Here is a 23,609-nt window from a genome sequence, read left to right as displayed (position 1 = left end):
TATTTTTTGGTAGCATTTTTATGTTGAAGATTCAAGAGAAATGTATTGAATTTTTTTAAATGATCCACTTCGCTTTATTTTCGTAATAAACTACACTTTATTGTTCTTGAATAAGTTCCTCCAGTTGTTTTTGTTTTCACTCTAACTTATTCTATTTCATTATAGTAAATATTTTATTGCTATCTACCTGTGCTGTTAGTTCCTCTATTTCCTTTGCAGTGGTGGAAAAAGTACCCAATTGTCATACTTGAGTAAAAGTAAAGATACCTTAATAGAAGATGACTCAAGTAAAAGGGAAAGTCACCCAGTAAAATCCTACTTGAGTAAAAGTCTAAAAGTATTTGGTTTTAAATATACTTATTAAGTATCAAAAGTAAATGTTATTGCTAAAATATACTTAAGCATTAAAAGTAAACGTACAAGTATAAATCATTTCAAATTCCTTATATTAAGCAAACCAAACGGCACCATTTCTTATTTTCTTAATTTACGGATAGCTAGGGGCACGCTCCAACACTCAGACATAACTTACAAACAAAGCATGTGTTTAGTGAGTCTGCCAGATCAGAGGCAGTAAGGAGGCAGTAAGGATGACCAGGGATGTTCTCTTGACCAGGGATGTTCTCTTGATAAATGTGTGAATTAGACCATTTACCTGTCCTGCATTTAAAATGTAACGAGTACTTTTGGGCAGTAAAAAGTACATCCCTTTCTTTAGGAATGTAGTGAAGTAAAAGTAAAAGTTGTCAAAAATATAAATAGCAAAGTAAAGTACAGAAAATGCCCCAAAATAAACTACTTTAGTAGTACTTTCAAGTATTTTTATGACACCACTGTTCCTTTGTTTGTCTAATCTATTTTGACTGAAACTGCTTTTGTTTTAAAGATGAGTATTGAATTGAATGGCCTCTGAAAGTGTCCTATACAATAAGGGGGCATGCTGTACCTATGTTGTGCAGGAGAAAGTCAGTTATACAATTTTTTGTCTCTTGTACCCATATACAGGTTGAAAATGGCAGATTTCCCAGACCCATTCATTGCTCTGTTCGGTACAGTTGATGGGAATAACCAGGAAGGGAAGGCTGTCTCTCTTTGTACTCTATTAGCCAAAAGGCTCATTTTGCAATTTTGGAAATTGGAGACTGTACCTACCTTTGAAATGTGGTTACAGGATTTAGGGAATGTAATGCATATAGAACATATTCAATACAATACCTCTTATAGAAGTCCAATGTTTTACAACATTTTGCAGGGAGTTTTTTGTTTGTTTTTTTGTTTTGGTTGGTGACGTCGGGTCCAGGTGCCGTTGCCAAAGGAACTGGGGTTTCCTCAGCTGGCTCGTCAGGCTTCCATGCCTTAGCTGGCTTGAGAGGTTTTCTTGCCTCGGTTGGATTGACAGGCTCCCATCCCACGTCACGCCTCAGCGGGCTCGTCAGGCTCCCACGCCTCGGCCAGCTCGTCAGGCTTCCACGCCTCAGCCGGCTCGTCAGGCTCCCACGCCTCGGCCAGCTCGTCAGTCTTCCACGCCTCAGCCGGCTCGTCAGGCTCCCACGCCTCGGCCAGCTCGTCAGGCTTCCACGCCTCAGCCGGCTCGTCAGGCTCCCACGCCTCAGCCAGCTCGTCAGGCACCCACGCCTCAGCCGGCTCGTCAGGCTCCCACGCCTCGGCCGGCTCGTCAGGCTTCCACGCCTCAGCTGGCTCGTCAGGCTCCCATGCCTCAGCCGGCTCGTCAGGCTCCCACGCCTCGGCCAGCTCGTCAGGCTTCCACGCCTCAGCCGGCTTGTCAGGCTCCCACGCCTCAGATGGCTCGTCAGACTCCCACGCCTCAGATGGCTCGTCAGACTCCCACACCTCAACCGGCCCGTCAGGCTCGCCCAGGTGGGATGCCGGGTGGCGCCCCTAAAGGGGGGTACAGACACGCCTTCTCCCGCTCCCCCTCCCTGGTGCTCGAGGGCACCAGGCTCTCCATCATTAAGCACACCTGTCACCGTCGTTACACCCATCAGCGCTTCATTGGACTCACCTGGACTCCATTACTTTATTGATTGCCTCTTCTATATCTGTCTATTCCTCAGTTTGATACCTGTGTCAGCATTAATGTCGTTATGTTTCCGTTGTCCAGACACTGTCCGTGTTTTGTTTCATGTCTGTTACTTATTAAATATTCACTCCCTGTACTTGCTTCTTGTCTCCCAGCGTCTGTCCTCACACTATTCCCCCTTCATAACTGGGTTGATGATCTGCTGCTACTCTGTGCTGTACTCCACTCAATATTTCTTTTTAGTTTATCTACACTGCTTTTAATGACTTTATGCTGTCTTCTTCTAATAGGTAGCACCTAATAGGAATTTTATCTTAAATTTGTAAATATGTGAGTTAAGTTTTGTTTTTCACTCTAAATTTGCCATCCCATTCAACACTACAAGGAATGTCAATGTTTGTATCTTTGTCTTTGTTTTCCATTGTAAAATAATATGTAAAAAAAGAAAATGGCAGATTTGGCCCCTGATAAGCACCTAAATTGGTGCTTATCATGTTATAAATTACATCCGAGCTCAGGCGCTACGCTTTACAGCACTGTATGGGTTTTGACTGATAGCCATGGTGGTCCGATTGCATTCTGTCTCCTATCAACACTTTTTATACTTTTGGTTCCAGCAAGGATGACACAAGAAAATAGTCAAGACGGATGGCTTGATTAAGCCTCATCCATGTATATCTCATTAGGTCAGTTTTTTTTAGCCTTCATATAGTGCTTCAGAAAGTATTCACACCACTTGACTTTTTCAAAATGTAGTTGTCTTACAGCATGAATTTAAAATGGATTAAATAGAGATTTGTGTCACTGGCCTACACACAATACCCCACAACATCAAAGTGGAAATATGTATTTATTTGTTTTGTTTTGACAATTGAATTAAAAATTAAATCTGATATGTCTTGAGTCAGTAAGTATTCAACCCCTTTGTTTTGACAATCCTAAATCAGTTCAGGAGTAGGAATGTGCTTAACGAGTCACATAATACAGTGGGGCAAAAAAGTATTTAGTCAGACACCAATTGTGCAAGTTCTCCCACTTAAAAAGTTGTAGGATTTTTAATTAATTAATTAATTAATTAATTAATAAGTAATTAATACTTTGTTATATACCCTTTGTTGGCAATGACAGAGGTCAAACATTTTCTGTAAGTTTTCACAAGGTTTTCACACACTGTTGCTGGTATTTTGGCCCATTCCTCCATGCAGATCTCCTCTAGAGCAGTGATGTTTTGGGGCTGTTGCTGGGCAACACGGACTTTCAACTCCCTCCAAAGATTTTCTATGGGGTTGAGATCTGGAGACTGGCTAGGCCACTCCAGGACCTTGAAATGCTTCTTACGAAGCCACTCCTTCGTTGCCCGGGCGGTGTGTTTGGGTTCATTGTCATGCTGAAAGACCCAGCCACGTTTCATCTTCAATGCCCTTGCTGATGGAAGGAGGTTTTCACTCAAAATCTCACGATACATGACCCCATTCATTCTTTCCTTCACACGGATCAGTCGTCCTGGTCCCTTTGCAGAAAAACATCCCCAAAGCATGATGTTTCCACCCCCATGCTTCACAGTAGGTATGGTGTTCTTTGGATGCAACTCAGCATTCTTTGTCCTCCAAACACGACGAGTTGAGTTTTTACCAAAAAGTTCTATTTTGGTTTCATCGGACCATATGACATTCTCCCAATCTTCTTCTGGATCATCCATAATACTCTCTAGCAAACTTCAGACGGGCATGTACTGGCTTAAGCAGGGGGACACGTCTGGCACTGCAGGATTTGAGTCCCTGGCGGCGTAGTGTGTTACTGATGTTAGGCTTTGTTACTTTGGTCCCAGCTCTCTGCAGGTCATTCACTAGGTCCCCCCGTGTGGTTCTGGGATTTTTGCTCACTGTTCTTGTGATCATTTTGACCCCACGGGGTGAGATCTTGCGTGGAGCCCCAGATCGAGGGAGATTATCAGTGGTCTTGTATGTCTTCCATTTCCTAATAATTGCTCCCACAGTTGATTTCTTCAAACCAAGCTGCTTACCTATTGCAGATTCAGTCTTCCCAGCCTGGTGCAGGTCTACAATTTTGTTTCTGGTGTCCTTTGACAGCTCTTTGGTCTTGGCAAATAAATTCATTAAAAATCCTACAATGTGATTTTCTGTTTTTTTCTCATTTTGTCTGTCATAGTTGAAGTGTATCTATGATGAAAATTACAGGCCTCTCTCATCTTTTTAAGTGGGAGAACTTGCACAATTGGTGGCTGACTAAATACTTTTTTGTTCCACTGTACGTTGTATGGACTCTGTGTGCAATAATAGTGTTTAACATGATTTTTGAATGACTACCTCATCTCTGTACCCAACATATACAATTATCTGTAAGGTTCCTCAGTCAAGTAATGAATTGCAACACAGATTCAACCACAAAGTCCATGGAGTTTTTCAAATGCCTCTATAGGTAGATGAGTAAAAATAGAAAAAGCAGACATTGAATATCCCTCTGAGCATGGTGAAGTTATTAATTACACTTTGATGATGATGATGATGATGATGTATCAATACACCCAGTCACTACAAAGATACAGGCGTCCTTCCTAACTCAGTTGCCGGAAAGGAAGGAAACCGCTTAGGGATTTCACCATGAGGGCAATGGTGACTTTAAAACAGTTACAAAGTTTAATGGCTGTGATAGGAGAAAACTGAGGATGGATCAAGAACAGTTACTCCACAATACTAACCTAATTGACAGAGTGAAAAGAAGGAAGCCTGTACAGAATAAATATAATCCAAAACATGCAGTTTTCTTCAACAAGGCTCTAAAGTAATACTGCAAAAAATGTGGCAAAGCAATGAACTTTTTGTCCTGAATACAAAGTGTTATGTTTGGGGCAAATCCAATACAAAACATTACCACCCTCCATATGTTCAAGCATTGTGGTGGCTGCATCATGTTATGGGTATGCTTGTAATCACTAAGAACTGGGGAGTTTTTCAAGAAAAAAGATACGGAACAGAGCTAAGCACAGGCAAATCCTAGAGGAAAACCTGGTTCAGTCTGCTTTTCACCAGACACTGGGAGATTAATTCACCTTTCAGCCGGACAATAACCTAAAACACAAGGCCAAATCTACACTGGAGTTGCTTACCAAGTAGACATTGAATGCTAATGTTCTTGAGTTGCTGTGTTACAGTGTTGACATAAATCTGCTTGAAAATATATATAAATAAATAAATAATATAAGACCTGAAAAGGGTTTTCTAGCAATGATCAACAGCTAATTTGTCAGAGCTTGAAGAATTTTTTAAAGAATAATGGGCAAATGTTGCACAATCCAGGTGTAGAATTTTCTTAGAGACTTACCCAGAAATATTCACAGCTGTAATCGCTGCCAAACATGATTCTAATGTGTATTGACTCCACAGGAGGTTGGTGGCACCATAATTGGAAAGGACGGGCTCGTGGTAATGACTGGAACAGAATAAGTGGAATGTTATCAATTTGTGCGATTCCATTTATTCAGTTCCAGCCATTATTATGAGCCATCCTCCCCTCAGCAGCCTCTTGTGATTGACTCAGGGGTTTGAAAACCTATCTACTCAAGATATACACTATATACCCAAGTATGTGGACATCCTTTCAAATGAGTGGTTTTGGCTATTTCAGCCACACCCATTGCTGACAGGTGTATAAAATCGAACACACAGCCATGCAATCTCCATAGACAAACAGAATAGCCTTATCGAAGAGCTCAGTGACTTTCAACTTGGCACTGTCATAGCATGCCACCTTTCCAACAAGTCAGGTTGTCAAATTTCTGTCCGGTCAACAGTAAGTGCTGTTATTGTGGAAGTGGAAATGTCCAGGAGCAGGAGTGATAGGCCACACAAGCTCACAGAACGGTTGTCACACTCTCTTCCCGAGTTCCAAACTGCTTCTGGAACCAACATCAGCACAATAACTGTTCGTCAGGAGCTTCATGAAATGGCTTTCCATGGCTGAGCAGCCACACACAAGCCTAAGATCACCACGATCAAGGCCAAGCTGGAGTGTTGTAAAGCTCTCCGCCATTGGACTCTGGAGCAATGGAAACGCGTTCTCTGGAGTGATGAATCACGCTTCACCATCTGGCAGTCCGATGAACAAAGCTGGGTTTGGCTGATACTAGGAAAACGCTACCAGCCCGAATGCATAGTGCTGACTGTCAAGTTTGGTGGAGGAGGAATAATGGTGTGAGGCTGTTTTTCACGGTTCAGGCTAGGCCCCATAGTTCCAGTGAAGGTACATTATCATGCTACAGTATACAATGACATTCTAGACGATTCTGTGCTTCCAACTTTTTGGCAACAGTTAGGGGAAGGCCCTTTCCTGTTTCAGCATGACAATAAATGCACAAGGTGAGGTCCATGCAGAAATGGTTTGTTGAGATCAGTGTGAAAGAACTTGAGTGGCCTGCACAGAGCCCTGACCTCAACCCCATTGAACAGCTTTGGGATGAATTGGAACGCCGACTGCAAGCCAGGCCTAATCGCCCAACATAAGTGCTTGACCTCACTAATGCTCTTATGGCTGAATGTCCCCGCAGCAATGTTCCAACATCTAGTGGAAAACCTTCCCAGAAGAGTAGAGGCTGTCATAGCAGCAAAGTTGGGACCAACTCCATATTAATGCCCATAATTTTGGAATGAGATGTTGGACGAGCAGGTTTCCACATACTTTTGGTCATGTAGTATATTAGTGGTTTTTATTTTTTCAGATGTTCAATTTTTTTTGTATAGATCGTTGGGGAAAAAAAGACAATTAAATAAATGTTAATCCCACTTTGTAACATAACACCGTTTTGAAAAGGTCAAGGGGTGTGAATACTTTCTGAAGGCACTGTTTCCACTAGTTCTAATGTGTCCATGATATTCGTGATCTCCTTAAGTTCTTGAAGGTGATAATTTGTAGTGTGATTTCCTTTACGGTCCATTTAAGTACATTTAAGTACTTAAAACCGTCTTATAGTCTCCCAGCATAATAATAGGATCGTTGCTTGTGAGTTCAGAGTGTTAGAAATATTTTTCTAAGAAGTGTGGATCATCATTATTTGGATGGACCATATAGATTAATAAGTCCAATCTGTTTATCGTCCACTAGCATATTCGAAAGGATCCACGTTCCTTGCAGATCTGTTTGGATAGTTTCACACTCTGATCAAAATGATTATTAACTAATAATACCATCACCCCTTTGCACATGACAGTACATTTTGCCCCACCCCAGTCCTTTTTCCACACAACTTCATCTGTAGAGTAGATGTAGAGTGAGTTTCCTGTCAACAAATACATTATATTTGGGGCGGCAGGTAGCCTAGTGGTTAGAGCGTTGGGTCAGTAACCGAAAGGTTGCTAGATTAAATCCCCAAGTTGACAAGTAAAAAATGTGTCGCTCTGCCCCTAAACAAGGCAGTTAACCCACTATTTCTAGACTGTCATTGTAAATAAGAATTTGTTCTTAACTGACTTGCCTAGTTAAATAAATATTACATCTCTTTTAGCCAGGTAAAGATTTATCATCATTTCTTATTATCTGCTATTACAGATTATAATTATATTTATATTTATAACTAGCTATACTTATTTCACCACTTACCATAATGAGATACAAGTTTTAGGTATACTTACCATGTATACTTACCATAATTCATGCCTGCAAAATTACTAACATAAAATACCATGATGATCAAGCTGCTAAACACTTTATATCAGATTTACAATGTATCTAACTGTCCTCCATTGTCCCTCTCCCAAAAAGTATCCCGCTATCCTGAGAGGAAAGCCCTATCACCCCCTCCCAGAATCTTGCACTTCCATCACTTTCCTAATCCCGGAGTGCATGACACTCCGCCTGTCCCATACTTAACCACGCTATACCCCCCTGCCTTATCCTAAAGGTCTGAGGTGGGAGGTTGTATTTACTCTATGGTCATTAATGACAGGTTGGCTGGCAAGGTCACAGAAACGATGAGGCAGCAGGCTGTGTGTTATGATTCTGAACGGTCAGATAGCAACAATGTGATGAAGCTGCCGTGTGGGGAATCATAGGTGGCTCGTTTCAGCTCGTTGTATCTTGTAATTGATACCATGTCTAAACAGCTTCTACCCCCAAGCCATAAGACTCCTGAACATCTAATCAAATGGCTCCCCCTCTTTTACACCGCTGCTACTCTCTGTTGTTATCATCTATGCATAGTCACCTTACTAACTCTACCTACATGTACATATTACCTCAACTAACCGGTGTCCCCGCACATTGACTCTGTACTGGTACCCCCTGTATATAGTCTCACTATTGTTATTTTACTGCTGCTCTTTAATTACTTGTTACTTTTATTTCTTATTCTTATCTGTATTTTTTTAAACTGCATTGTTGGTTAGTGGCTCGTAAGTAAGCATTTCACTGTAAGGTCTACTACACCTGTTGTATTCAGCGAATGTGACTAATACAACTTGATTTGATGTCATGTCTATGCTAATATGGCTCAAATTCGCTAGCTATCTAACCAACAACTGTAACAATGTATTTGTGCAAATGTATTTTTGTTTTCAATACATATTTGGACACAAAATATAGTTTACATGTTGTCAACAATCTAAGCCAACCATGTCTGTTGTGCACGCATAGATTTTGTTGCTAAACAACCAACCCATCTATAGCCTAGATAGAGGATTTTAGTTGAATCCTGAATAGATTTTTAAGAGAACACAGAATCAATACTAATTCAGATAAAATACACATGAGAAATAAAAATGCACATTGGAGTCAGTGTATGTGTAGATATGATGATATCCATTCTCATCTGTGCATCAAACGTCTAAATTGAGTTATTTTGCTTTATCAGTCATCCTTGGTACCAAGACACAACAGTTTCATCAGAGCTTATTGACAGGGAATCTTTGCAAATATAGCTGCAGCATTGCAATGATTTGACACTTGGATTACCATATTAGTTCTGTTATTTTTCGATGTTTGTCAATTAACAATTGAGAAACATAAGAAAATAGACACACACACACACACACACACACACACACACACACACACACACACACACACACACACACACACACACACACACACACACACACACACACACACACACACACACACACACACACACACACACACACACACAGTGACAAAAGTCTCCCTATTGACAAAAAAGGGTCACAGAGTTCACAGCTATGTGATATATTGGATGAGGAGCCAATTAACCTCATTGGGTCTCTTTCTTCGGCAGCAAAGGAGAACCAGCTTACACAGCATTACCCTCACTCCCATACAAGCATGCACGCACACGCGCACTCGCACGCACACGCACACACACACACACACACACACACACATACACACACACACACCAACCACTCCCACCAAAAAACCACAAGTCTTTTATAGTGTTGACCCTATAAAAGGGTCATTTCCTGAAGGTGCAGGAACCATAAACATTAAGAGGGAGAGCGCTAAAAGGACAGGCCAGCAGAAGCCGGACTGTCTTCAGCTCACTGGCCAGTGTGTGTGGGAAGTCAATGACTATGTGAGGTTTTTATATATTTATTCATTCCATGGAAGGCTATGTTTAATGGTGACACCTGTTCCTGTCCCTTTTCAGTCACTCCCGTCCACTGAGAGAGCCTCTGAAGGGAAAGATAAACTTTGGTGATGACTTGTTTGGACGCTGGGTCATTACTGTTCTTTTGTTGAAATAGAAGAACACACTGTACACACTGAACACACTGTACATTTTATGGCTAATAGAATTTCCAAGGACCAAAACCTATTAATACAGGGGGTGAAAATTTCACCAGCGTTTTCAGGAATCTCACTCCTTCCACCTTTCGTTCCGTATTCCCACGCTCTCCCCATGTACCCACCACATCAACCAGTCCCGGTGTGGAAAGCTGTGGAAAACTTGGGAGACTTAAGACATTACGATGACCATCATCAGACCAGTAACTGCATCACTTCCTCCTGTGGTGTGTGTGTGTACCCACTAGTAAGCTGGTATGCTGCTCAGTGCCTGTTAAGGGGATTCAGGGCGCTACTGTAGCATCCAGCTTGCTGCGCTGTATGTGGCCCATAGTGCGTGGGCATGCAGAGTGGTGGAAGGTTGCATGGGGGAGTGTTGGGGAGGGGGTCCACAGGGAGCAACAAGCAGCCCAGTCCTATCCTTAAGGGACAAAATCATAGAGGGGCTTTTATAGGTACACTTAAAAAGACCTGTAACAGATGTTACGTCTCACTAAAAAAGGAAATAATTACTTCCCACCAGTAATTAAGCACTGTGTAGAGGAGGAACAGACCGGAAGAAAGGAGAGGAGGGCAGAGGAGGAGAGAAAATATAAAATGGAGATCATTGAGGGGATTATTACTGATGGGTGAGTCGGGCTGTGGAGGCGGTGCTGCGGAGACGTTTATGGCGGAGCCCATTAATCCTAAATTAAGGCATCTCTGATCAGAGGAAATGCAGCATGGACACAATGCCGGATCACACCAGGATTTTGAGGTGCCTGAAAGAGGTTTGGATGGTGCGGATTGAGTGGATCGCCACTGCCACAGCTGAGGAATATCTGCATGAACATTTTATTTTAGCCCTTCTAAGTGGCCCTGAGAGTGGCTCCTTACTGTATTCATCCATCGCCTATGGCTGCATGCATTTCCGTTTCAGCACGTCGAGAGCCGAGATCAACCTCGGAAGTTAATTATATGGAAGCAGCACATTGTCCAAACGTCCAAATGTTATTTAGGCCCGGAGCCAAGTTTGATTATTTTAATGTACAGTGCTGGTGGAAGAAAAAGAGCTGTGACTGATTCGGAATGGGATAACAGATACTTCCACATTGTATGGACATTGTCAAGTGAATAGTATTGACAGAAAATGGTTCTAAAGGACAGGAGAATGGGGAACATGCTCTGGCTGACAAGGCCTGGTCACAGTGATTTTGTCCACAGTGAAAATCCTTGGCCAAGGCTTTGAGCCTTGAACGTTTATCCTTGAACTTTTATCCTTGGGCTTTGAACCTTGAGCTTTGAGCCCTGGGCTTTGAGCCTTGAGCCTTGAGCTTTGAATGTGCTTCAGGGCTGCCTCAATAGCACAGTGAGGGAAAACAGAGAGCCCAAAGACAGGGGAATGGAGGGAGTGCATCATTTAAATTATTATTATTATTTTTAATATATGAACCTTTATTTAACTAGGCAAGTCAGTTAAGAACAAGTTCGATGACGGCCTACCAAAACAGCCTATCAAAACATCTTTCCTTTTGTGGGTCCCTCTGACCTCTGCGCCCTCTCCGCCCTATAGAGATGAGATAATGACTTAGAATTCGTTTTTCTGGATTTTTTTGTTGTTATTCTGTCTCACTGTTCAAATAAACCTACCATTCAAATTATAGACTGATCATTTCTTTGTCAGTGGGAAAACGTACAAAATCAGCAGGGGATCAAATACTTTTTTGTGCAGAAATGGCAGAAATGGCAGTCACTACCATCATGGGACTTTTATTAATTGCTTTATTCAGTGTTGTCACATCATTCAACCCACATAATGCATCGTGCATTTAATGTCCAAAAAATCATCAAAACCAAAATCGAAAACCGTGATTCCTTTTTAATAATCAAACCAAAACCGAACTGACCTCAAAAAGCACTAATTGCTCATCACTAGTTGCTGGAGTGGAAGGAAACCACTCGGGAATTGAGGCCAATGGTAAATTTAAAACAACTAGAGAGTTTAATGGCTCTCATAGGAGAAAACTGAGGATGGATCAACAACATTGTAGCTAATCCACAATACCAACCTAAATGACAGAGTGAAAAGAAGGAAGCCTGTACAGAACGTGCATCCTGTTTGCAATAAGAAATGGAGGTGTTAGAATGGCCAAGTCAAAGTCCAGACCTGAATCCAATCGAGAATCTGTGGAAAGAACTGAAAACTGCTGTTCACAAATGCTCTCCATCCAACCTCACTGAGCTCAAGCTGTTTTGCAAGGAGGAATGGGAAAGAATTTCAGTCTCTCAATGTGCAAAACTGATAGAGACATACCCCAAGCGACTTACAGCTGTAATCGCAGCAAAAGGTGGTGCTACAAAGTATTAACTTAAGGGGGCTGAATAATTTTGCACGCCCAATTTTCAGTTTTTGATTTGTTAAAAAAGTTTGAAATATCCAATAAATGTCGTTCCACTTCATGATTGTGTCCCACTTGTTGTTGATTCTTCACAAAAAAATACAGTTTTATATCTTTATGTTTGAAGCCTGAAATGTGGCAAAAGGTCGCAAAGTTCAAGGGGGCCGAATACCTTCGCAAGGCACTGTATATATATTTAACAAGTGTTTCTTGATCTTTCTTATATCTCTCAGATATATGACAGACACTTCAGGACAAACTTTCTTTAGATTCTTTGGAGGTACTATCTGTTGTTCCATGTCGTGAATCTGTTATTAAATGTGTTTGTATGGGCTAATAGCACGAAGGACAATATTTTTTTGATACTTTTGATACTTCAAAGGGTCTTAAAATTCTAAATCAAATAGCAAAAGGATCCTTTGTATGAACTTCCTAAAACAATTTCATATAGCTTAGTTGAACCCCCAACCCCTTGAAAATGGCTGTCTAGCGATGATCAACAATCAACTTGACAGAGCTTGAATAATGTTTTTAAGAATAATGTGCAAATACTGTACAATCCAGGTGGGCAAAGCTCTTAGAGACTTATGCAGAAAGACTAGCAGCTGTAATCACTACCAAAGGTGATTCTAAGATGTAACGATTTAGGGGTTTGAAAAAATATGGAAAAATATGGGGGTATTGTGTGTACATGGGTGTGAATTTTTTTTATTTAATCCATTTTGAATTCAGGCCACAAAATGTGGAATAAGTCAAGGGCTATGAATACTTTCTGAAGGCACTTTAGTTGAAATGAATGGACATTATGTTGTTTATATGATTTGGCAATATTTTCTTTAAATTCTTTGCAGAATCTGTTGCTTTCCAGAATCGGTCATAATATCCCTTCTCGGTCAGAATCCATCAAAACACACACATTCAGGCACACACACGCATGCATGCACGGACACGCACAACACACCCAAAACCCTTCTCGTTTCCTGCTGTCCAGCTGTCCGGCTTATTTCAGCTCACTGCGCTCTCTCTCTTTCTCCCTCCCTCCCTTTCTCCATTTCCCTCTCCCACAGTTCTGCATGCATTTCTGTGGTTCAGTTCTTTTCTGTGGAAGGGTTTTATTATTATTGTAAGAGACCCCTATCCCTGTCTTGGGGAGAGAGTCTGTTTGGGGCCCCTGTGTATGTGTGTGTGTATGTGTGTGCGCTCACTGGGTTGGAACAGGGAGTATTAGGAGGTGTCTTTTGTTGCTCCTGGGGGGCTCCTGTGCTCAGTCCTAATAGGAGTCTTGTGCCTGACGTTGTCCCAGGGGAGGGGGTCTGAATGACGGGTCTAACTTCACATCCCCCCTTTCCCACCTCTACCCCTGCCTCACCCACCGTCCTCTCCTCCCCTTTGGGGCAGCCCGAGAGACAAAGAGGGAGTGGGGGTGGGATGGTTGAGGGGGTGCACTGTGGCCTCTGTCTTATTAGAAGGGTCGTGAACGTGTCACAATGATTAATTTGCCGAGGTGTGCGGGGATACCCTAGAGTCACATTTATCTAACGCCAGGGCTCCCAAATGTGCACTCGCCACAAAATGGCACATTTGCATTTCCCATTAAGAAAAGAAAATACAGATATATATGTAAATGCAATCCCCATCTTGATTTATGCCGTTATGCACTATCGTTTTGGACATTCACAATAGATTACCGTTTTCTGAATTTTTTCGCTCTTTTTTTTGGCAGTCTATCTATTGAGCCTGATTGGCACGATGTTCCCTTTTTACTGCACGTGTGGATGCACACACACACACACACACACACACACACACACACACACACACACACACACACACACACACACACACACACACACACACACACACACACACACACACACACACACACACGTGGGGACTTCAAAACCACCAATGTTGTTTGAATGCAAGTTCAAACCATGATCATTACATTTTTAGGAATCCAAGAAACAGGAAGCACACTGAATTGAACTTGCTGTCTTAGTGCAACATGGAACAACTATATTGTTTACTAACAGATGTATCATAAACATATCGATTCTCAGTGAATGTACAACCACAATTGTTTGCTTGTTTCTGACACTATCTTATTGGCACTTTTCCCTTATAACCAGTGAATGGTCTGCATGGGTTGATTGGGTGAAGTTATACGGGGTTGGCTCTAAGGATTAGCCTTTTGACAGACAGCAGGGTACACAAACCACCCTGTCTGTCTGTCAGCCCAGATTGCCTTCATACAAATAGGACTGGAGAGGTTGGATGTGGTGTCTCCATCAAATATTCCATCAACTTAATCTACATTCTCTGTGTGCCTCCTATCAGACCAAGCAGAAGGCTCCATTGTGAACTGTCTGCATAACGAGGCAATGGGATTGTCTGTTTGCCACCTTTCAATCTAATGTCAGGCTAGTTTTTTGTGTCTGGTTTGGGGACACCATCATTTTAATTTGAGATTTGGAAACGACATAAGCCACTCTCTGAGGTCAGCTCATGCGGCAATGTGTTGATGTGTTGTGCAACATAGCCTATGGTGTGAGTAATATAGCCTACACTCTTCTCTCTGTGTGTAAAATGTATTTTGCATCTCCTAAAAATGTGGTCATCACATTCGTTCTTCTCTTGCCACGTCCATGCAGCACCACCTGGTAGTATTACTGCCAACCATTAAAACATAGCATGCTTTGAAATGGCCTTGGAGGTATTTGAATGGACAGATGAAATTGGTGAATAAACCCTTATACTTTATAAGTCTCCCCTTACATTAACACATAGAGTGCCCCGAGCTAGCATTGGAAAACAGGTACCCAGGGAGAGGGCCAGATGTTCAGTAGTCCCACCTGCAGACCTGCTGTGCCTTGGCAGTTAAAATTCATGTGCTACATATGCTCCCATCACACCGTAGGGAAATAAGCGGCTACAGTAATGAAGCAGAGCAGCACTCTACACTGCTGTAGTGGAAACAGGAGAGAAGAACAAAACAGGCATGTGTCCTATGATGGCGCTGCATTGGATAGCTGCCGTGTTATGGGCTCCTGACCAAATCTGCTATTTTGTACACTGATCCTATGACCGAAAACAGCTTCTGGACATCTTAACAGCGATTACTAACCTCGATTTGGATGAAGATTTCGTCGGAAGCTCTGGATGTTATGCTTACCTTGGACCTGGCCCTGATCACTGGGACTCTAAAGAGGAAGCGGTGGGAAAAGAGAGGCAAGCGAGGTGGCGTCATGATTAGACTACATTGGCGAGCATGTAGACCGCCATTGCTCTCTGTTTTGTTGGCAAAAGTACAATCACTAGAGAACATACTGGACGAGCTCCGTTCAGGACTATCCTATCAACGGGACCTGATGAACTATAATATACTCTGTTTCTCGGAGTGTGGCTGAACAAGAACATGGATAATATACACCTCACAGGCTTTTCCATGCATCGTCAAGACCAATGGCAGTTTTGGCTAAGCTGAGAGAGGGAGGGGTGTCTCTTTGTTAACAACAGCTGGTGCGCAATCTCTAATGTTAGGGAAGTTTTTGCTCGCCTGAGTTAGAATATCTCATGATAAGCTGCAGACCATACTATTTACTAAGAGAGTTTCCGTCTATATTTTTCGTAGCTATATATTTACCACAACAAACTGATGCTGTCACTATGACTGCACTCAACAAGCTGTATAGGGCCATAAGCAAACAAGAAAATGCACTTCAAAAATGCACTTCTGGTTTACCAGCATGTCAACTGTGCAACTAGAGACAACAAAACGCTAGATCACCTTTACTCCACACACAGAAACGCATATTCCTCCTACCACAGTGACCGTAAGTACAGTACATATCCCAACCAAAAGCCATGGATTACAGGCAACATCTGCACTGAACTTAATGCTAGACCTGCCGCTTTTAAGGAATCCCACTACGACCTCTGATTAGCCATCCAACAGGCAAAGCGTCAATTCAGGACTAAAATAAAATCCTACTATACCAGTTCTAACACTTGTTGGATGTGGTAAGGCTTGCAAACTATCACGGATTACAAAGGGAAACCAGATGCGACCTGCCAAGTGACGCAAGCCTACTAGACAAGCTAAATGTCTTCTATGTTCGCTTCGAGGCAAGCAACACTGAACTATGCATGAGAGCACCAGCAGTTCAGGCAACTGTGTGATATCATTCTCCGTAGCCTATGTTTGAGTAGGACCTTTTAAACAAGTTAACCGGAGGGCCAAACAGATTAACAGGACGCATACTCAGAGCATACGCTGACCAGCTGGCGGGTGTCTTCACTGACATTTTCACCCTCTCCCTGACTCATTCTGTAATACCTACATGTTTCAAGCAGACCACCACAGTCCCTGTGCCCTAGGATGACAAAGTAACCTGTCTAAATGACTATCGCCCCGTAGTGCTCACATCTGTAGCCATGAAATGCTTTGAAAGGCTGGTCATGGCTCACATCAACACCATCATCCCAGACCCCCTCCAATTCGCATACTACACCAACAGATCCACAAATGTGAGAATGCTGTTCCTTGACTACAGCTCAGTGTTCAACCCCATAGTGCCCTATAAGCTCATCACTAAGCTCAGGACTCTGGGACTGAACACCTCCCTCTGCAACTGGATCCTGGACTTTCTGACAGGCCGCCCCAGGTGGTGAAGGTAGACAACAACACATCCACCACATTGACCCTCAACACGGGGGCCCCTCAGGGGTGCGTGCTTAGTCCTCTCCTGTACTCCCTGTTCACCAACGACTGCGAGGCTGTGCACAACTCCAACATCATCATTAAGTTTCATGACGACACGATGGTGGTATCACCGATGACGATGAGACCACCTATAGAGAGAAGGTCAGTGTCCTGGCAGCGTGGTGCCAGGACAACAACCTCTCCCTCAACGTCAGCATGAGGCTAAGCACATGCAAAATCCTAGTGGAAAACCTTTCCACCAGACACCGGGAGATTAATTCACTTTTCAGCAGGACAATAACCTAAAACACCAAATCTACACTGGAGTGGCTTACCAAGAAGACAGTGAATGTTCCTGAGTGGCCAAGTTGTAGTTTTGACTTAAATCTACTTGAAAATCTATGGCATGACCTGAAAATGGTTGTCTAGCAATGATCAGCAACCCATTTTGAAAAGAACAATGTGCAAATGTTGGACAATCCAAGTGTGGAAAGCTCGACTTACCCAGAAAGACTCACAGCTGTAATCACTGCCAAAGGTGCTCCTACAAAGTATTGACTCGGGTGTGAATACTTACGAATACTTCTGAAATGAGATATTTCTTTATTTCATTTTCAATCAACGTAAAAAAAATCTACAAACATGTTTTCACTCTGCCATTATGGGGAATTGTGTGTAGATGGGTGAGAAAAAAAACCATATTTAATCAATTTTGAATTCAGGCTGTAACACAACAAAATGTGGAATAAGTCAAGGGGTATGAATACCTTCTGAAGGCACTGAACCTTTATTATCTCGTACTCCTGCACATCGACTCGGTACTGGTACCTTGTGTATATAGCCAAGTTATCATTACTCATTGTGCATTTATTCCTTATGTTATTATTTTTATTTCTATATTTTTCTCTCTGCATTGAAGGGAAGGGCCTGTAAGCATTTCAATGTTAGTCTACACCTGTTGTTTACGAAGCATGTGACAAATAATATTTGCTTTTAAACACTGCTCACATGTATGAGTCCTTCTTGGTTGTCTTTGTAAGAAAAGCCAGAAGTAGGTGAAGGTTGATATCTCAGTCAACAGTTGAATTGTGTTTCTGAGCATAGCCGCGGGAAATAGGGGTGCTGAGGATGCTGCAGCACCTCCTGAAAAATCTGAATCTAAAAATAAAATGATCAATTCACAAAAGTAGAGGGCTTGTCATTGCATTGGGCCTTTACTAGTCCTGTATTAGCAGACTGATACAGCCGTCTGTAGTGCGACAAATCGCAGCAGCCCTACTCCCAAACATCTTCCAGCAGCTATGTTTCTGAGAGGAGGTAGGCAGCAGGGACTCTGATGAGAGAGGGGTTGTCATTGCACAGGTAAGGTGGTGCTGTATGCAAAACCTGAGCTTGTGCACCAGGTTTGGATGAAGAGGTAAGTAGACTGGGGGATTGGGGAGGGATTTTCCGTTATAAAGAAATGGGTACAGGAAATGAAGACACATAAATGTTACTAGACCCCACTGGCAGAAAAATACTTAACTCTATTCATCAGTAATATTTCCTGGCAAAAGGGATCAAGCTATTTCAAGGCTTAAAATCTCATTGGTTTTGAGTGATCTTTACAAGCCTCCCTCATTTAATATGGAAAGTTCTGCCAAGGTATATGACATAATTAGGCTGCAGGTATGCACATTTCACTGAGTTTCCCTACATTTTTTCCCATTCAAGCTCAATAAAGGCACAAATTGATTTTACTAATCAATGCTCTCATTGTTTAGCATGATGTAGCTCATATGTTGTGCATGTGTGTTTAATAACTTACTATTATATGGCACTAAATGTAGCATGACCAAGAAAAACCTGCATCTCAGATTACGTAGAAAACTCTACTTTAGGTCTCAGCTTATTGCAGAAGACATATAGAAGAAAGTGAATTGCCAAAGCAACTCAAACCGGTTGTTTCAAGGGAGTCTTTTCTTTCAGCTGTTGGTTAGTTGTTCATTTGGATAAAGGTACAGTGTGGAAAGGTATTGGTAATGTTTCACCATTCACTATGCATCAGAAAAACAACAACAAATAGTAATCTCAAGTAAACCCGGAGAAAACTGCAGAATCATTCATTCCCGGTTTGGTGATGATGAGCAAACACAACAACAACACAACACGTTAATTGCTGCGACCCAAGCAACCCACCAAAAGGAACATTGACATATTGTTTGTCCACCGTGAGACACTGTATAATTTACACTCACTAATGACTGGCCCTTGTAATACAGGCTGAAGGACCACGTCTGTCTCTCGCTTGGCACTTATTCAATGTTCCTCTGAACTCTTCTAATGGATATGATTCTGTCTTTACCTCATTGAATTCATATTCCTCTATGCATGCCTGCTAAATCAATTACAACATTTGTTCAGTGTAAAAAAAAAAGTATTGTTTGTGTTCTCTTCTAGTCAGTCGAAGTCTGGTAAACAATTCACCATTGGCTGCTTAAACCCCGCCCAAAACACAACAAGAATTGTGGATAAATAAGTTGTGTACCTTTGAAATATGAAATGGTCTCTCTGTGTGAATAGGTGAAAGGACTGTTGTGAAGAAAAACATATTACCATCGCCATAGGTTCGACCTTGACCTTCAAACTCAATTTGGCTATAAGGACTGCAACTCCCCAGCACCCAGAGGATGTAAAAGGCTGACGGTTTTGACCCCTGACCCCATTTCTTAACTAGGCCGAGGTGCCAAAGTGACCTTTTGACCCAGGAAGCCTTGGCAGGTTGCCTGAGCAACCTCAGATTTAGAAATGATTGACAGGTCCCTGCACTTTATGTTAAAATGAGACAGCAACACACTTCTCAGCAGAGAACAATGAGAGGGAACACAAGCCTTTATTCAGCTGAGTCTCATTAACACATTAACACTCTCGGCTGTCTGCTTCAAGACCAAACTAGGTTGCTGTCAATGTTGAATGTAACTCATTGATAATATTTGGTGCATTGTATGTATATCATTTCTTCCATGAAATGTTGGTACTGGATTTAGCAAGGGGCCCCTCAATGCATTGTAATAAATGCATCAACCAAATACATGCATTTTTTAAATAAGCATGCCTCCTTTAAAAACAGCGTGCTTCTATTTAAAATACTTTACCTGGTATGGTGTCATTTAGATTATCTGGTAATAAATCTTGACAGCATTTATTTATTTATTTTTACTTCAGAGACTGCAACAGTAACCATAACTTTTAATTTGGGTGTTACAGAGAATATGTACTCTCCCCAAATGACTATAACATACGGTTTAGCTCTACAGAGCCCATTCAAATCTCCACTAATGTTAGTTAACTGGATCTAGACTAGAAGTGGATCCAAAACGGCAAATCATTTTGATGGTTTAACTGACAGTTCATCATGAGCTTGCTCAAGGGATCTATTAACCATTTGATGACTAGTCTTGCTTAGCTGTTTTCCTGGCTCTTCAGACACCCATCTAACTCCCCATCCCTCCTCCTGCCTGTGATTTTGGTGGCAGCTGTGTGGAGATTGGTTTTGACCCCCAGATCCCCACATTGGGTGGGATCTCCATGCTGTGTCAGTTATTTAGTGGTGAAAACCAATGGCTGCTCTTGGATTTGGAGAGCGGCAAGCTCGCATTGGGTGACATAAGTCAGTTGCTCAATTCCAAATCGACCCAAACCCCTTCCCCCCAGGCACGGTGTAGAACTGAAAGGATTGAACCAGTATAAAGCAATATTATAATAGCTCCTGTGCTCCACCATGATATCTGAAATCTTCATTATGAAGTATTTTTTTCAAAGACAATACCTTTTTAACCATCTTAAAGTATGAAAGAAGATATTGACAACATACAACGCTAAACTGATATTTGTAAAGCCATGCTCCAGTCCAGTGTCATTGATCTTCATTTATATGCTGACACCTTGTTTGTGAACTTGTATGTACAGTTGAAGTCGGAAGTTTATAAACACTTTAGCCAAATACATTTAAACTCCTGACATTTAATCAAAGTAAAAATTCCCTGTTTTAGGTCAGTTACGATCACCACTTGTGAAATGTCAGAATAATAGTAGAGAGAACGATTTATTTCAGCTTTTATTTATTTCATCACCTTCCCCGTGGGTCAGAAGTTTACATACACTCAATTAGTATTTGGTAGCATTGTTTTTAAATTGTTTAACTTGGGTCAAATGTTTCGGGTAGCCTTCCACAAGCTTCCCACAATAAGTTGGGTGAATTTTGGCCCATTCCTCCTGACAGAGCTGGTATAACTGAGTCAGGTTTGTAGGCCAGGTTATGTCGATATAAGACTTGTTTTACTGTGGATATAGATACTTTTGTACCTGTTTCCTCCAGCATCATCACAAGGTCCTTTGCTGTTGTTCTGGGATTGATTTGCACTTTTCGCACCAAAGTCCGTTCATCTCTAGGAGACAGAACGCGTCTCCTTCCTGAGCGGTATGAAGGCTGCGTGGTCCCATGGTGTTTATACTTGCGTACTATTGTTTGTACAGATGAACGTGGTATCTTTAGGCGTTTGGAAATTGCTCCCAAGGATGAACTAGACTTGTGGAGGTCTACAAATTTGTTTCTGAGATCTTGGCTGATTTCTTTTGATTTTCCCATGGTGTCAAGCAAAGAGGCACTGCGTTTGAAGGTAGGCCTTGAAATATATCCACCGGTACACCTCCAATTTACTCAAATTATGTCAATTAGCCTATCAGAAGCTTCTAAAGCCATGACATCATTTTGGGGAATTTTCCAAGCTGTTTAAAGGCACAGTCAACTTAGTGTATGTAAACTTCTGACCCACTGGAATTGTGATACAGTGAATTCTAAGTGAAACAATCTGTCTGTAAACAATTGTTGAAAAAATTACCTGTGTCATGCACAAAGTAGATGTCCTTGCCAAAACTATAGTTTGTTAACAAGAAATTTGTGGAGTGGTTGAAAAATGAGTTTTAATGACTCCAGCCTAAGTGTATGTAAACTTTTGACTTCAACTGCATATCTATGTACAGGTAACTGCCAAAATAAAGGAAACACCAACATAAAGTGTCTTATTAATAGGGAGTTGGGCCACCACAAGCCAGAGCGGCTTCATAGATGCCGTAGTGTCTAAAACTCTATGGGAGGGATGTGACACCATTCTTCCACAAGAAATTCCATCATTTGGTGTTTTTTTGATGGTGGTGGAAAACACTGTCTCGGGTGATGCTCCATAATCTCCCATAAGTGTTCAATTGGGTTGAGATCTGGTGACAGAGAAGGCCATGGTATATGGTTTACATAGTTTCCATGCTCATCAAACCATTCAGTGACCACCCGTGCCCTGTGGATGGGGGCATTGCAATCCTATGGGATTGTAGCCATGATAGCCAAAATAATGGCCTGCCCAGCATTTTTATACATGACCCTATTTATTTTTTTATTTAACCTTTATTTAACTAAGCACGGTGGAATGTAAATTGCTTAATTAACTCAGGAACCAAACCTGTGTGGAAGCACCTGCTTTCAATATACTTTGTATCCCTAATTTACTCAAGTGTTCCCCTTATTTTGGCAGTTACTTGTATTTACAGATATTAAACCTGTATTCATGTGGAAACCCTCTCTGTCTCTGTCCCACAGCGGAGCCCTTGGTGCAGGTGGATGGCAAGCCTAGCTGCTGCTTCTTCAAGTTCAGCCCCAAGCTCATGTTCACCAAGGTTCTGAAGGCTCAGCTGTGGGTGTACCTACGGCCGCTACAGCAGACCTCCACCATCTACCTGCAGATCCTCAGGCTGAAGCCCGTCACGGAGCAGGGCAGCCGCCACATCCGGATCCGCTCGCTGAAGATCGAGCTCAACTCCCGCGTGGGCCACTGGCAGAGCATCGACTTCAAAAACGTGCTGCAGAACTGGTTCAAGCAGCCGCACACCAACTGGGGGATCGACATCAACGCCTTCGATGAGAGCGGCAATGACCTAGCAGTGACCTCGCTAAGACCGGGGGAGGAAGGGCTGGTAAGGACCCTCAGACCTGTCGCAACCTTACCCACTGACACAATGACACTTTGGCCTTTTATAAATTTGATTTGCTCACCTCCTGCGTCCTCTCTAGCCTCCTTTTGAACAAGGTCAAAGTTAATCGAGGAGGGTCGGCGAGGAGAGTGAACGTGAATGTCAATGCGCTTGCTTGAATTGAGACGGTCCTTCTCCACTCGCGCGTCATTAGACTAATTACGTTTACAGGGTGGATCCCCAGATAAATGTGTAAAGTGTTAAAAACAAATTCAGTTGTGCAAGACATTTTATAGATAAAACAATACGCAGCATATTGTTTTTAAACGTGCATGTTTTTCTCCTCTGACAAAACAAGGGCTGATGTTAAACCTTTATCAAGGGGGTGTGGCAGATTTCCAAACTATTCCATGGTAGGATACACATGAGTATCATCGATGAAAGGTGGTTATCGAGGAGGGGAGGACACTCTTCCGTTTGCCTACTAATGAATTGACACTCCTCGACTACTCGACCACTTATTGGTTTCCGGGTCTCGGAGGAGAGGATGGTCTTTTGCCCAAATGAGAAACACCCAATGTAAATGAATCTCTCCTCGATCCCTGGCATCCTCTCTTCATGCCTCTTTCTCAAAATGCATTGGAAAAGAAGGTCTAAAGGGAGGGACCTTGGACATTCTCCTCCAATAAGGTTGAGAAATAGGCAGCGAGATAGG

The 23,609-nt window shown here is 42.2% G+C and overlaps 1 protein-coding gene across 2 annotated transcripts in view; it reads left to right on the top strand.

The window, feature by feature from the left end:
- The window catches only part of LOC109894556 (growth/differentiation factor 11), a 46,493-nt gene that overhangs the window by 14,675 nt on the left and 8,209 nt on the right, over window positions 1-23,609 (top strand). For both annotated transcript variants that reach the window (XM_031823597.1, XM_020488137.2), the window contains exon 2: window positions 22,524-22,897. In XM_031823597.1, the coding sequence (XP_031679457.1) occupies window positions 22,524-22,897 (374 nt within the window). The remainder of the gene's footprint in view (window positions 1-22,523; window positions 22,898-23,609) is intronic.

Source organism: Oncorhynchus kisutch, linkage group LG1 (genome assembly GCF_002021735.2).
Source record: "Oncorhynchus kisutch isolate 150728-3 linkage group LG1, Okis_V2, whole genome shotgun sequence".
Taxonomy (NCBI): Eukaryota; Metazoa; Chordata; class Actinopteri; order Salmoniformes; family Salmonidae; genus Oncorhynchus; species Oncorhynchus kisutch.
This window is presented reverse-complemented; position numbering and strand designations above follow the sequence as displayed.